The sequence below is a fragment of the Lynx rufus genome, unplaced genomic scaffold (genome assembly GCF_022079265.1).
Source record: "Lynx rufus isolate CCGP_SWC_20201006 ecotype Redwood Valley unplaced genomic scaffold, mLynRuf1.p SCAF_2, whole genome shotgun sequence".
Taxonomy (NCBI): Eukaryota; Metazoa; Chordata; class Mammalia; order Carnivora; family Felidae; genus Lynx; species Lynx rufus.
In genome coordinates this window covers 159,576,065-159,592,132 of record NW_025814834.1, presented here as the reverse complement: position 1 = coordinate 159,592,132, position 16,068 = coordinate 159,576,065, and the positions used below count along the sequence as shown (strand labels likewise).

General features: G+C 38.3%; 1 protein-coding gene across 1 annotated transcript in view; it reads right to left on the bottom strand.

The window, feature by feature from the left end:
* The window catches only part of SLC44A5 (solute carrier family 44 member 5), a 174,396-nt gene extending 158,985 nt beyond the window's left edge, over positions 1-15,411 (bottom strand). The window contains exons 1-2 of the mRNA XM_047082343.1: positions 15,351-15,411; positions 7,067-7,121 (exon numbers count right to left, since the gene is read on the bottom strand). Coding sequence (XP_046938299.1) covers positions 7,067-7,121; positions 15,351-15,411 — 116 coding nt within the window. The remainder of the gene's footprint in view (positions 1-7,066; positions 7,122-15,350) is intronic.
* Positions 15,412-16,068: the final 657 nt, after the last annotated feature.

Below are 16,068 nucleotides of genomic sequence, written 5' to 3'. Positions count from 1 at the left end.
TTTCATGAAGTGTCCACAGAAGGCATGACACTGTATGCAGTGCAGATCCCAGAATGCTATGTCAAGGCAGGTCAGAGATTTATAGGTCCCAGTGTAAAAAGTTCAGTTTAATCTGTTTATCTCATTCATTTTGTGTTAGAGCAAAACCATTAAAATGGTATGACCATTTTCTTGACCTATGATCCAAATCTGAAAAAATAAGGTCCAAATTGCTACACTTGGCACCCTGTGATAAAGATCATATATTATCTTCTCAGGACATGGAGATGGAATTTGTTTATTTTACTTATTTTTTTTCATAGAAAAGCAGACCTGAAAGATGAAGATTAAAAGAATGTTAACATTTGTAAGCATAGCTATGAAAGAAATAACCCTATTCTTTATAAGCAGAATTCCATCCAAGGAGTAGGTGCTCTAACCAGTGGTATATTGAGGTGGGGGACGGGGCAGGGAAGAGCCAGCCCTCATCATTAATTACACTTATACTGAATGTAGATCTCTGTCGTCCAAGAGACTGACAAGCCAGATGACAAAACAATACATGAGTACAAAAGTTAAAAAGCAAGTGTATGTATCATTCATAGCACAAGCTGCAGGATGACAGTGGAGGGAAGGCACTCTGAGACTAGGGTCAGAAGAGGTGGATCCTGAGTCAGACCATTAAGCAAGGAAGACTACCACTTTATGTAACAGTAAGGTGCTTCCCCAAAACTTGAGAGAATAGAAAATAATACTACTTTCTAAGAGTTAAACTATGAAATCAACACATAATTAAAGCAGAGACGTATGTAGTCACTTCAATGATACTGTAAGCTTCCCAGTCCAGCAAGCCTAACTTTAAATTTACTGAATTTATTAACAAATCTAAGGAGAATTGCAAATAACGATCAAACAGCATCGCCCTTCCAAACACTCTCCAGGTTAGGGCACCAAGTCAAACTGATGTGAAGATCCCACTCTGTTGATAGACACCATAGGCAGCCAGCACCTGATGTCACTAGACATCCCACTCATGCAATTCCCTTGTTCTAACTATATACTCATCAAGTAACCTATTGATAATTAAGTTTCTCATGCAGTTTGTCTCAAGGGAGCAATGTGCTGGTCAGGTCAACATGAAGACCAGGTCTGCTCAGCAATTAAATTTCTTAATGTAAATTACTGTATTGGCATTCTGGTTTTATACATCAGTCTCTTGTGAGCTTTGTTAGTGCCAGCCATCATCCCTGAGTTGTTGTTGTTGTTGTACTTCCAGGACAGTGACATAATAAGTTTTCAGACCCTGTAGAAGTATACAGGACTGGTTTGGTTCAACAGAAAGCTCATTCAAGGGTTTCAAAACCCTAGAGAGACAGAGTGGCAGGGGAGACAGACAGAGAGAGAGAAGAGAAGAGAAGAGAAGAGAAGAGAAGAGAAGAGAAGAGAAGAGAAGAGAAGAGGAGAGGAGAGGAGAGGAGAGGAGAGGAGAGGAGAGGAGAGGACAAGAGGGGAGGGAAGGGGAGGGGAGAGTAGTTTAGGCAGATACATTGAGACAAATCTGTGTAGAGATGTGAATATAATATTAATGTTCAGGCAGTGGGAACTCACTAGTGAAACTTGAGTAGGAGGTGCAACATGATCAAAACTGTTACTCACAGGTCTACTATGTGCAGTTCTGCTTAGCAGAACTCATGGTTCAGTTGAGTTAGCCAAGCAAACAACTACAACACAATATTATAAGCACATAGAGTACTCTGCAAGCACCAGAGAAAGTACCTGCAGTTTACTCTAGGGATGATCAGGGAAAACTTACATTTTTTATTCTACTTTAATATTCTTTCAAACTTCCCTCTTTACTTAGATACCTTTTTAGTTAAAATAAACATATCAATATTTCAAAGAGCCTCAGAAGTGTATTTCTTACTTTCTACTAAATATTCCTACCTGGATATGCCATAGGCATCCTCAACTCAACATTTCAAAATCTAAGCACATGATTTCTCTGCTTTTCTTCATGTGTTCCCTACTTTGGTGATTGTAACCACAATCCATCTGGTTATTGGGCATAGTCATGCTAGATTCTCTCTTCAATACCCAACATACAATCAGTCCTAAAGCCTTAAAGGTTTTGCCTTTTCATTACCTCTTAAATTTCTTTTCTCCCAGGGCCATTGCCTTAGTCCAGGTTTTAATCATTTGTCAGGCAGATTACTGAAGGAGTCTTCTAAATGGTTCCCTACCTTCATTCCAACTAGCTTCTATCCTTTCCAGCATGTTTTCAGTTTTAAAGCTAGGATGATAGTTCATTTAGTCATCCAACAAATGCATACGTGTCAGGGAATTTGTAAGTCCAGGGGATAGAGCGATGAACAAAATATACGAGGTTCTTGATTTTCACTGACATGATACTATAGACAGGACATTAATTATATAAGCGAAGAAATAAATAAAGCAGTTTTTCAATAGTGATAAAACGTATAAATACAATTAATTAATGTAGCAGAGAGTGACTATGTTAACTAGCTGCAATTTAAAACCTGAAACTACTAAAAAAAGAGAGAGAGAGAGAGAGAGAGAGAGAGAGTGTGTATGGCTGCAGGACTGGATTGTCATTAAGGCGTCTGGGGCAATGACAGGAACAGGATGATAAGAGGAAGCCAGTCATGCAAAAGTCTGGGAGCAAAATATCTCAGTCAGAGGAATAACAAACACAAAGTCCTCAAGGAGGATGCAAATTTAGACTTGTTCAAAAAATGGGAAGAAAGCAAGTGTAGCTACAATGAGAGGTTAAAGAGAGAAAGAGTGATAGGGGATAAGGTCAGTGAGTTACACAGAGGGCTCTCGCAAAAGGCCCCATAAATTTGAGTTTTAATCAAAGTGCTATGGGAAGCTATTGAAAATATATAAGTAGAAGAGCTGCATAATTTCATCTGTGATTTGAAAGTTCACTCAGGGTCTTGTGTGGATAATGATTTAAGAGAAGCAGGAGTGAAAGAAGGAGGACCATTCTAGATTCCAGTGCAAAAGTATAGGTGGTAGAAGGAAAGATGGATAAACAGTTGATTTGGTGACATATTATGGAGTTATATCAATAAGACTTCCTATTGGAGTGAATATGGGAGATGAGAAAAACAAAAAGAAACCAAGGATCTGTAACCTGATGGATACTGGTGTCATTTTCTGAGATGAAAAGACTGAGGCAGGAGGTTTTAGAACTTTGGAGCAGGAGTAGGAATCAAGATTTCAGCTGAGCCAAATTAAGTTTGAATAAGTATTGAGAATCTAAAGACAAATGTTGAGTAGGCAGCTAAATACAGAAACATGGAGGCCAATGGAAGGGTCATTGGTAGCAATAGAAGCTTGAGGGTCATTGACATACAGATAATATTTAAAATTATTGGCCTAGTGTAAAAACAGACTAAAGAAAGAGAAGAAAAGGCCAAGTCCTGTGGCATTCCAACATTTGGAGATCAAACAAAGATTGAAGAAACTGAAAAGTAGAAGCCAATGAGGTGAAAGAAGCTTCAGGTGAGTATCATGGCAAGGAAGCCAAAAGAAAAGAACATTTCAAAAAGTAGAGAGTGGTCACCTTTGTCAAATGCTGCTGTGAGGTTAAAACAAAAGTCACCACCACTGCACTTGGAAAGATTGAGATCACTGGTAACCTTCTCAAAATCAGTTTGAGGAGAGTGCTACACAATAAACCTCTACTGGAGAGAATATGAGGGAAGAGAGGAGGCTACAAACCATTTTGATTTGTAAAATAGTTTGAAATAAAAAGCCTATATCCATAGCACTCCCTTTGAAAACTCTCAGCCTCAAAATCTGAAAGGAAATTAAGAGAAATAAAAATAAATGGTGTCATAATTGGTATAACAAAGAGCACACCAATTATTTCAACAGGTAGCCAATATGGGAAGTGCATAAATTTAGGAAACAACATTGTGTCCTCACAATAACTTGAGATGTCTACTTGATAATGGCACTTCAGAATTCACAAGAGGGCATCAGTACAGTGCTTTCTATGTGTGTCACTTAAGCCAGAAGCTGGACTCTTCTGTACTTTGGCATTAAGAGTCGAATCACAGTCTTGAAATTTTAAGATTGCAAAGGACTTAGAGGTCATTTAGTCCCACTTCTTTATGTGAATGAATCCCCTCTACCACATCTGTAATGAATGTTTCTCCTCTCTCATCTTGAGAGTTAGAGAATTTGCCACCTCCGCCGAATGCTTCAGGTAGAAATAAATGCATCTTATTACATTTCAGATAGATTTTCTACCTTTTATAATAATAGTTATTTTAAGCATTGTGAAACCTACCAATTTGATTAGTATGAGTCATATGTCCTTCATCTATTTTTTGTATAGAGGAAAAAGGTAATTATGGAACATGTAGGCCTTTTATTTCTATTTACCTGTCTACCTATATGCTGCCTCTTTCCAGGAAAAAAACTTAAATGAAATGATTTAAAACACCTGGGTGCAAGAGAGTTATTAAAGTAGAAATAGAAATTCAAATTCCCAAAAAGAAATTCTTGACTCAAAGGCTAATGTAGTTGCTGGCATTGAAATTGAATTTATCAGTGGGCCTTCTACAATTCAGTACAAAAGAAAAATATGCTGGATTACATAGTTCTCTTTATATAATGGAAGAAAGTATAATAATTTGCCATTAAATTAAAAATTTATTTGTTCTAAATTACAAGAGGAATTTCTTATGCAGCATCTTATAAAAGAGCCTTATGTCTTTGTTTTCTATGTGCATTCATTTTCATTGCCTAATGTACTGCTAAGGGTGCTAGACACTCATTTTTACCAAGCTCACAATCTCAACCCAATGCAAAACAACCTTTAAAAAAATTCTGTTGAATAAAGGGGACAAAATGATGTTCTTGTGAACTGAGAGAGGTGTATAGAAGATGGCTGACTGACAAGCAGAGAATGGTGTAAGAATTGTCCTGGATCTCTGATAATACTTTGGATCTTTCAGAAGAGAAGTGATATCTGTAAGCAAAAGAGGTTATTAAAGCTCATTCTGTTGCCAGAGGTAATGTGAAGAATTTGGGATTTCTCATTTGCTCTTTAAACACTCTAATTGTTTTTCCAGGAAGGGCATTATAAAATCCTGCAGCCCGAAAAGTTACAAATGGGTCAGCTGTGTCTTTCTGTCACTAAGCTCCTGTGGTTTTACAACACTTTCCCCTGTTCTTGGATTGAAGAGTGGGGGAAGTATGCCCACATAATGACCATTTCACCTTTGAAGGCCTTGTGGTGCTGGGGCATCACAAAAGGCCCTCAGTAAAAATAAATTACTTTCCTCACAGTGGTTATCACAGTTTTTTAGACTTTACCTGGACTACCTGATTCCATCATTATATTCTAAATAAATGAAGACAGATCTCAACTCCTTCCCCACACCTAAAGCCAGCCAGGCTTAACTCTGCTTTCTTCTCTATGGCTAGAAAAGGCACACCTACGTGGATGGAACTGGAGGGTATTATGCTAAGCAAAATTAGTCACTCAGAGAAAGACAAATATCATATGACGTCACTCACATGAGGACTTTAAGATGCAAAACAGATGAACATAAGGGAAGGGGAGCAAAAAGAATATAAAAACAGGGAGGGGGACAAAACAGAAGAGACTCATAAATATAGAGAACAAACAGAGGGTTGCTGGAGGGGTGGTGGAAGGGGGGATGGGCTCTAAGTGGGTAAGGGGCATTAAGAAATCTACTCCTGAAATCATTGTTGCACCATATGCTAACTAACTTGGATGTAAATTAATAAATGCATTTTTTAAAAGATTTAAAAAAATAAATAAATGTTATGGAAAACAAAGGAAGAAAAGGCATACCTATAATCTGTATTTTGTCTGTCCAAATGTGACAGCAATTTATATTATAATCCTCATTATTACTACCATATACTACTACTACTTCTACTTCTACTACTACTACTATTGAATCTGGATTATATCTAGTGGTCCCTTAAGGCCAATAGGCTAGGTTCAATTAGCACAAATTAGTTTTTGGAAAATGAATGTAAGTGCAGTAAAAGTAACCTACATACTGAATGAGGCTGTTTGTATACTGGACAACAGAATGTATTCATGGTGTTACCATGGAAAGAACAAGAGATTTCAGACTTACTCTAAAGAAGGCATTGGTGCACCCTCAAATAAGTAACCCCAAACAAATGGCCTGGCTTTTTACAGAATTAGAATAAACTGAATACACATTTGTTTAAAGCTGGAATATTATAGGCACGTAACAGTAAACGCTAATGTACATGCTGATGGTTGGCAGCTCAAACAACAAGCATGCTGATCGTGCTATTCATGCTATTTCACCTAACAGTCTGTTATGACATACAACTGCCAGAAATCAAGGTGAAAGCTAAGCAAAACCCAGCTGCCAACAGCATAATTTTCTCCTCATTCTTACCTATTCCACCCTGTAAACCCCTGTTTTGATTAGCAGGAAGCCTGGGAATAGAGGGTAAAAATAATAATAAAAGAGGCCTATGAATTACTGGATAGTTTTTAAATGCCATACAACTTTGAGAAAGAAGCACCAGTTGAGACAAGTACATATTTCCCTAGAGCAGTCTAAAATATCCTACAGCTTACATGATGCCTTGGTGAATGGTTATCTCCAAGAAAGCTGTCTGCTTTGGGAAGCTGCGTAGCACAAATACCTGGTGTGGAAGAAGTTGGCATAGCAACTTTGCATTTACAATGGTGAATCACACAGTAAACAGGTGCATCAAACAACTATCAAATGTGTTTGCTTCTCTACAAAGTGGTTAAATCTTATAAAGCATTTTTAGGCTTTTCTTTTTGAAAAACACACTCTCTGGTCCAATAATTTAAGGCAGTTCATTTGCTGAATAGGACAGGATATCCATGACTCATGGAAAGATTTGTTCTCTGTATTTTCTCTACATAAAGAACGTGACATTTAGGCAAAAAATAAGTCATTTCCCCTTCATAACAGACATAATTCTCCATTGACCAGAAAATGGTACCAAAGATAAGCTTTCTGTGTTTGTCAAGAAATATATTTCCAAGAAAAGAATTGCTTACCTTTTGGCAACAGGCCCTTTGAAATTCAGATCAAATGTCTTTGGATCACCTGCATCTAAAACAAAGAAGTTTTTAAGCATATATGCCAATGAAATGGCAAATAAATACATACACAATATTAATAAAGAAAAATCTACAACTTGGCTACTGCCCAGTGTAATGCTGTATTCAATCTTTGGTCCAAGGAAACATCAGTTTTGCCTTGGTTACATCTGCCAATCCTTTTCCCTCTCTCCAGCTAGAAGCAAGACCAGGAAGAGTTGTTAAGGACCATATTCTGTGCATACTGTACACATACCTCCCTTTGTTCTGGATAATAACATTATAGATTGCATCCAGGGTAGCAAAACTTGGAGCTCTTCTGGTCTGCAAAGCCATTCTACCATCTGCCATCATCAAGTATTGCATCTTGTGAGGTGCAAAATATCATAGAGATGCTTACTTATCTAGTTCTCCCCTTTCTCTCAGTAGATTAGGCTTTCCTTCAAGAGGTTGAAATATTGTTGGTCTCTGCCACATTGGCTATATGGTATATACAAGTCACTATCATACTATATAAACATTATTTTTAATTGATATTTTAAGATCCTACCAACTGAGTCACCAGGTGCCCTAGGATGGAAGTTATTTTATACATCTTAGGCCACATCATGATGCATTGTTGCATCATGATTGTGATATATTACCCTCATTTTTAAACCGTACAAGGTACACACAGAATGTTTTTTTTCCCCTGGCATGTACTGTGTAAGCAGACCCAGGAGCAAGTTCTGTAAAATCATTCTGGCCAGGGATCTGTATTTTGCAATCCCACCCTCCACCCCCTGCTTCCTCTAGGGATTTGTCCTTTGAGAAGGCTTAATCCTGGAATTAAAGACAACATTCCTAAACAGAATGGCAAAACAACAACAACAACCACCACCACCACCAAACGCGTGTGTCAGCAACCTGACTCTGCCTGTAAATGGGGAGATGAGGTCTGAGGACTCAGAGACCTCTTTAGTGTAATCATCTGCTGAGGACAAAACAACAGGAATGTAAAGACAAACATGCAACAGAAATCCAAGAGCCACTCAGTCAGTGAATATTCATAAAGCACCTATTATATGCTGAGAGATCCAAGGGCACAGAAGATATTTAAGGCATGGTCCCTATCTCAGAGACCTTACAATTGGTGGGACAAGATCAATGCATTGATTTATTCAACAAAAGTCCTTAAGAATCTTTATTTACCAGGCCCTGTGTTGTAACACATGAACAATGAACATACCATATAAAACAACTAATAAAGAACCATATTATGTGGTATCAGCCTTAAGTGTTATAAGACTTCTAAGAAAGTAGGTTTCATCAAAGATTAGAAGAGTCACAAGGGTTTCATTCAAGAAAATGAGACTTTTGTGAAAGATTAGAATAAAACAAAAGGCAAAGAAAAACATTTTGTGTGAATGAAACTAGAATTCTGTTAAATTCAGTAGCTATTTATTGATCACATGTTACGTGTTCTGCATTGAAAGAGACACTGCAGGGGATACAAGATTTAGTGAAACGGTCTCTGTCTTCAGCAACCTAACTGATGAGCAGGGAGAGAAATAAGAAAAGTACCAAAATTGTTATAATACAAGGCAGAACATTATATCATAAAAGGGGTACAAAGAAAGTGTTATGAGATCCAGGGAAGGAAATGTCACTTTCAGTTGAGATTAGAGCCACAATATTTTAAGTTAGACAGGTGAAGTTTAGACCTGTGGCGATGAATGAAGTCACCTAGGGTAGATATGATTAGCATGTTTGTGGGGATGGTGAAAAGATCAGCCTGATTGGAATAATAAATAATGGGATAGGAGGAGGGGGGAAAAACTGAATAGATACCATAGGATCAGACTATAGAAAGCCTAAAAATCTGGGATAGAAGATTTTGTCTTTGGGTTTTTTTTTTTGTTTCTTTTTTTTAAGAGAGAGAGAGAGGGAGAGGGAGAGAGAGAATGTGTGCACAAACAGGGAAACCAAAGAGGTGAAAAACCTATATGCTGAAAACTATAGAAAGCTTATGAAAGAAATTGAAGAAGACACAAAAACAAAGGGAAAATATTCCATGCTCCTGGATAGGAAGAACAAATAGTGTTCAAATGTCAATACTACCCAAAACAATACACATATTCAATGCAATACCTATCAAAATAACACTGGCATTCTTCACAGAGCTAGAACAAACAATCCTAAAATTTGTATGAAACCAGAAAAGACCCCGAATAGCCAAAGCAATCTTGAAAAAGAGAACCAAAGCAGGAGGCATCACAATCCTGGACTTCAAGCTGTATTACAAAGCTGTAATCATCAAGACAGTATGGTAATGGCACAAGAACAGACACTCAGATCAATGGAACAGAATGGAGAACCCATAAATGGACCCACAAACATATGACTAATCTTTGACAAAGCAGGAAAAAATATCCAATGGAATAAAGACAGTCTCTTCAGCAAGTGGTGCTGGGAAAACTGGACAGCGACAGGCAGACAAGTGAACCTGGACCACTTTCTTACACCATACACAAAAATAAACTCAAAATGGATGAAAGACCTAGATGTAAGACAGGAAATCGTCAAAATCCTTGAGGAGAAAGCAGGCAAAAACCTCTTTGACATTGGCCACAGCAACTTCTTACTCAAACGTCTCTACCGGCAAGGGAAACAAAAGCGAAAATGAACTATTGGGACCTCATCAAAATAAAAAGTTTCTGCACAGTGAAGGAAACAATCAGCAAAATTAAAAGGCAACTGACGGAATGGGAGAAGGTATTTGCAAACGACATATCAGATAAAGGGTCCGTATCCAAAATCCACAAAGACCTTATCAAACTCAACACCCAAAAAACAAATAATCCAGTGAAGAAATGGGCAAAAGACATGAATAGACATTCTCCAAAGTAGACATCCAGATGGCCAACCGACATATGAAAAAATGCTCAACATCATTCATCATCAGGGACATACAAATCAAAACCACAATGAGATACCACCTTACACCTGTCAGAATGGCTAACATGAACAACTCAGGTAACAACAGATGTTGGTGAGGTTGTGGAGAAAGAGGATCTCTTTTGCACTGCTGGTGGGAATGCAAACTGGTGCATCGACTCTGGAAAACAGTATGGAGTTTCCTCAAAAAATTAAAAATAGAACTACCCTACAACTCAGCAATTGCACTAGTAAGTATTTATCCAAGGGATACAGATATGCTGTTTCGAAGGAGCACATGCACCCCAATGTTTATAGCAGCACTATCAACAATAGCCAAAGTATGGAAAGATCCCAAATGTCCATCAATAGATGAGTGGATAAAGAAGATGTGGTATATATATACAATGGAGTATTACTCAGCAACTAAAAAGAATGAAATCTTGTCATTTGTAACTACGTGGATGGAACTGGAGGGTATTATGCTAAGCAAAATTAGAGAAAGACAAATATATGACTTCACCCACAATAGGACTTTAAGATACAAAACAGATGAACATAAGGGAAGGGAAGCGAAAAGAATATAAAAACAGGGAGGGGGACAAAATATAAGAGACTCTTAAATATAAAGAACAAACAGAAGATTGCTGGAGGGGTTGTGGGAGGAGAGATGGGCTAAATGGGTAAGGGGCATTAAGGAATCTACTCCTGAAATCATTGTTGCACCATATGTTAAGTAACTTGGATGTAAATTAAAAAAAAAAGTGCTTAAAGCAGGATCTGGCACATAGTAAACCCCCAGTGAATGTTCATTATTAGTCAATGTAATTACATGAAAAAAATAAATAAAACTTGATGAATGACATGGGGTGTAAAAGAGAGAAGTCAAAGATGGCTTGAGATCAAGTGACCAATTCTTAATCACTTTTAGTCTTTTGCCCAGGCTTAAGGAGAGATTGATGCCACTGAAACAGTTTGAGAACATTAGTAGGTGGAAGAAACTGTAAAATTGTTATAAGAAAAAGAGCATGAGATTGATTTTGAAGTGATATCTGATTGTAAGTCTAGCATTCAACCAGAGTTAAACTGGAGTCTTGGGTCAAGTCTTAAGATAAATATGTGGAAGTCACAGAATTTATATCATGACAAGTGATGAACTCCACAAAGAAGAACTGCAGGACCTGGCAGTTATAATGTTACTATAGCAACAATAACAATAATATTTAACATGTTTTTAGCATTAAATGCTAAGTGTACAGCATTCATATGCATTATTTTGCTTACTTTGATACAAAAACCTTATTATGTAGATAGATTGGAAACCATTACTAGCCTCACTTTACATATGAAAATAAAACAAGGCATGGAGAGGCTAAGAAGATGCCCTACCTGGGATCCACACTCTGTGTAGTCTTATTGCAACAGAACAGATCCCACTGGCCTTCCCCTGCAATGCCAATGTTGGCTTCTACTCCAAGGGGAAGCATGTAAAATGTTTCCTGTTTGAGATAGTCCATATATACTTCAATGTCGAATTCTCTGACACATTGTCAATTTCTCTTTTCCTGACTGCTTGTCTAATTCTGCCCAACTGGTAACTGACCTCCTCTCTAATCCATAGGAGTGGGTAGATTTCTCCCATATGCCTGTTCCTTGGCAAGCAGGGACTGAATCTCGTTTGGACACTAGGCCCAAGCTGAGCCAGTCATTCCTGGTCACTGTATCCCAGAAATTTTGAATTAGAATGGACAGTAAGTTAGTCAGTGGGAGATTAGAAGTACAAAACATAAAGCCTGAAGACCAGGGAAGCAGAGAACACTAGCTTTCAGAAAGAAATTACTGAAGCAAATACGTTAAGTGAGACAGAGGTGGAAGTCCTGGTGGGCTATATAGCTTCTTGGTCCAGTTCCTACCTAAGGCCCAGGGTTGTTTCATGAGATACGTTGTATACTTACACCAAATTCCCTTTTCTTGCTTTTTGCTAGTTCATGTCCCTTATAGCAACCAAAGAGTCCCACTTATAAACTAACTCTCTTGTCTTGATTTAGGTTTCAATAATTCATTTTAACAACACATTGTATTCTTGCTATGAACAGAGTGGAGATTCAAGAATGAATTCTTGACACTAAGTCTGCCTTCATAAATCTCACAGTTGAATAAGACACATAAGCTCAAAAGTATAATTTCAACACTGGGTAGTAGAGCCATGATAGAGACATGAAGAGGGTACCATGGGGCACAGAGTGGGGTCATGAGTGGATAGGTTTCTCCAATTCCTGACTGACTCAACTTGGGCTCCATGTTCTACCTGCCCTCTGACTCCTGTGCTCTTAGACTCGGATCTTCCACTCTGATGTGGAACACTAATGTTGGTATTCTTGCTGGTTCCAGGTTTTAGTTCACAAATCTGGCTTTACAGCTTAAAAACTGTTTGGGGATACAAGTTACCAGCCCCTCGCACCAAATACTACAATTCTCTTCGTATGGGGTGGGCATGAGAATCTGTATCTTTAATTGTCCCATCAGATAATCCTAATATATAATCAGATTTGGAGACCACCAAGACTACTTGATTTTATTCTGAATCTCATTCTTAACCTCAGTCTCAGTTTGTACATAATTCTTAATTCTAGCTGTTCATAACGGACCAAAGTTGATGGAGTAAGAAAGAGAAAAGCAGGTCATCATGATGTGTATGAGCTTTGGGAAACACCACAGTTAAGGGTAAAAGGTAAAATTAAACAGTTACCGAAAAAAACCAGAAAGTGACATTCAAGAAAGCTAAAGAATTCCATGAATGAGAGATTATGAATTCTACTGGAAAATGATTACTAACTGAATGCTTATTTATATGTGGGACTGCTGTAAGTACTTTGCACATATATCTGCCATTGTGCACAATTACACATAGAACACATGTGAGTTGTACTCCCTTGCACTACACAAATCCCTGGTATATTTATTATGTTATTTAATGCCCCATAATTCTGTGATATATGTCATTGTCAAAATTCCATTTTATAAATGAGGAAGTTGAGGTACAGAGGGGAAGCTAATTTGCCCTATTACCCTTAGCATAATTAGAAGGCACATGGTCTGATTCCAAAGCCTATGTTGAGCCACTTGACAGAAAGTTGCTCATTGGTGATCTCAAAGAACTTCCACAGATAAGCGGAGAGAGGAAGCAGACGAAAAGGGCTTAGCAACTTATATTCATCTTTTTGTTTATTTATTTAAATTCAAGTTAGGGGTGTCTGGGTGGCTCAGTCAGTTAAGCGTCCAACTTTGGCCCAGGTTATGATCTCGCAGTTTACAGGTTCGAGCCCTGTGTTGGGCTCTGTGTTAACAGCATAGAGCCTAGAGCCTACTTCAGATTCTGTGTCTCCCTTTCTCTCTGCCCCTCCCCCACTTATGCACTTTCTCTTTCAAAACTAAAAAAAAAAATGAAATTTAAAAAAAGCATTTAAATTCAGTTAACATACAGTGTAGTCTTGGTTTTAGGAGTAGAACCCAGTGATTCATCTCTTACATATGACACCCAGTGCTCATCCTGGAAAGTGCCCTCCTTAATGCCATTTGCAACAATGTGGATGGAACTAGAGTATATTATGCTAACTGAAATAAGTCAGAGAAATCAACTTATATTGATCTTGTAATTATTCACTTTTTACATTAAAGATAGTCAAAACTGGTTTAAAAGTACCTGGGCTGGAGGGACACCTGGCTGGCTACCAGTTGGTAGAACATGCAACTCAATCTCAGAGGCTGTGAGTTTGAGCCCCACATTTGATGAAAAGATTACTTTTTAAAAAAGGTACCTAGGCTGGCTTCCAATTTTGGTGTGATTTGCACTTTACAAAGTTAAAAAGTGGATCACAGTGTAAATGAAATGCCATTGTCAAATCTGTCTGAAAAGCTGACACTTTCTGATTGTAAATCCTGGCTGCCTTTTATTTCAGTTGAAAATATACTAAACTAAAGCCACAGTCAAACGATAAGATTTAGCTGATTCCATATAGTGATGACAGCTGGAAAGTGATGACTTCAGCCTGCCCCATGTGTTGGCAGAACTTGTATTGTCATGCAAATTTTTTTATTTCCTGAAATCCATACAGGCCCTTGCTTTTTCAGAGGCCCTCACAGTCTCTAATTGCATCTCTGGAATAAATAGACTGAGAGGCCAGCTAAGTGAAAAGAGCCACAATGCTTAACTATCCTATGGCTTAGCTAGTTGAATACAATCATATTTCTAACTTACAGAAAAAAATAATTATAATTAGGCAATCATTTTAATACCTCCTTAAGTTCATGTGATTCTCCGATCACCAAAATTATTTGACAACAGAATCCCTAAAAACATTTATAATATAAGTTACTTATTATAGATAAAGTTGTTATTTTACTTATACAATACAATTTTTCTTCTTAGAAATAATTGAGGAAGATTAAGAAGAATAGTTCGGGTAATTAATTCAACTCGTGGGTGTGGATTTCACATAATTTTGTTGAATGCAAATTGTAAGATAAAGCAGCAAGTTATGCTTGGAAAGACTCTTTTCTTTAAAAGCAATCTGTTTCTCAAAGAAAAATAACAATATAACTACCATTGATCAGTTACAAAAAGCAAAATTTGGGGAGAGGAGTTAATTTGGCAGAGCAGCATGGAGACTCTGAGCTTGTTTCATCCCTGAAATGCAGCTAGATCAGCACCAAACCATTTTGAACACTTAGGAAATTGATCTGAGGATTAACTCAACAATCTGCATAACTTGAGCCACAGAACTCAGCAGGCACATGGTGTGGAGAGGTGAACTGGGGGAAAGAAAAGCCACAGAGGGTAGGGAGCGGTTCTTGCAGAGAGAGAAAGAGAAAGAGGGATAATGCAGCACATTGGTATCATTCAAGAAAACATTCCCCAAAAGTAGCTGGAGAGAAAGAGAAAGAGTGAAAACACTCACAGGGGACTGAACAAGAAATCTGTTCCCCAAAACCATTGATGGGAAGAAAGGAGAGGGTTTCAATACCACCAGGATTCTATAAACAGTGGAGTACAGAGTCTGAAGTTCCAGAGCTCAGTGCCTGGCAGTTCTGGTGAGGAAGTAGGATAAATCCCCAGCAGCAGGCAGCAGGGTCTAAAGGGTCTGTGTGCCACATGGGGAGAGGTGGTTCCCCCGCTTGGAGTGCATTTGATAGAGGCCATATGGCCTCCTCACAACAAAGGTCCCAGTGGACCTCAGAGAGCAGCTGGTATTAGGTATTTGCTGGTATTAGGATAAAGGAACCAGAATGGGGTGAAACCTGGTTCTGACTATGTACTGTGACTTGCCATAATCTCTGAACCTCTGCCACTGAGCGATATTTTCTGGGGCAAGCTGGCACCCAGTCATTGCTCAGCAAGACCCCTCCCCCAGAAAGTCAATGGAGGTCCAAGACGCAGGGATCTCTGAAGTGTGGAGTTGTGTTTTATCTGAGATAAAACTCTGAAGGAAGGTGCCACTTGGCAGGTGGACAGCTTGGACATGAACAGTGTACAGGCAGGAAGTGAACAGAGGCCGAGACAAAGGAGGGATGCTTGATCATGGGTTGGTCAGAGAGTGAAGTTCCTGTGCCAGAGACTTGGGAGCTGGGTGAAGCCATTTCTACTTCTCCCAGGCAGGAACATACTTGCAGGAGCATGGGGGCCACACTGATCCACTCCAGTAAGTTAAGCAGCACCACCTATTGCAGAATGGAACTATTATACCTAGCCCCACCTAACTGTGCCCTCCAAGCATGTCCCCTGGAAGACCAACACAAGTCACACCACCTACTTAGTGTACAGACTATAGAGGGCTTCATAGTTTCAGTTCTAGGGGAAACTGGACAAAACCTCATTAGGGTTTCATTTTGTTTGTTGGTTCATTTATTTGTTCATTTTCTTTGCTTTTGTTTTTATTTAAATTGTTTTCTTTTTTTCTTTGTTTTCATTCTTTTCTTCTTCTTTCTTGGATACAGAAAAAGAAAATTTTATTTTTTTACTTTATTTTTTATTTGTAAAAATTTGT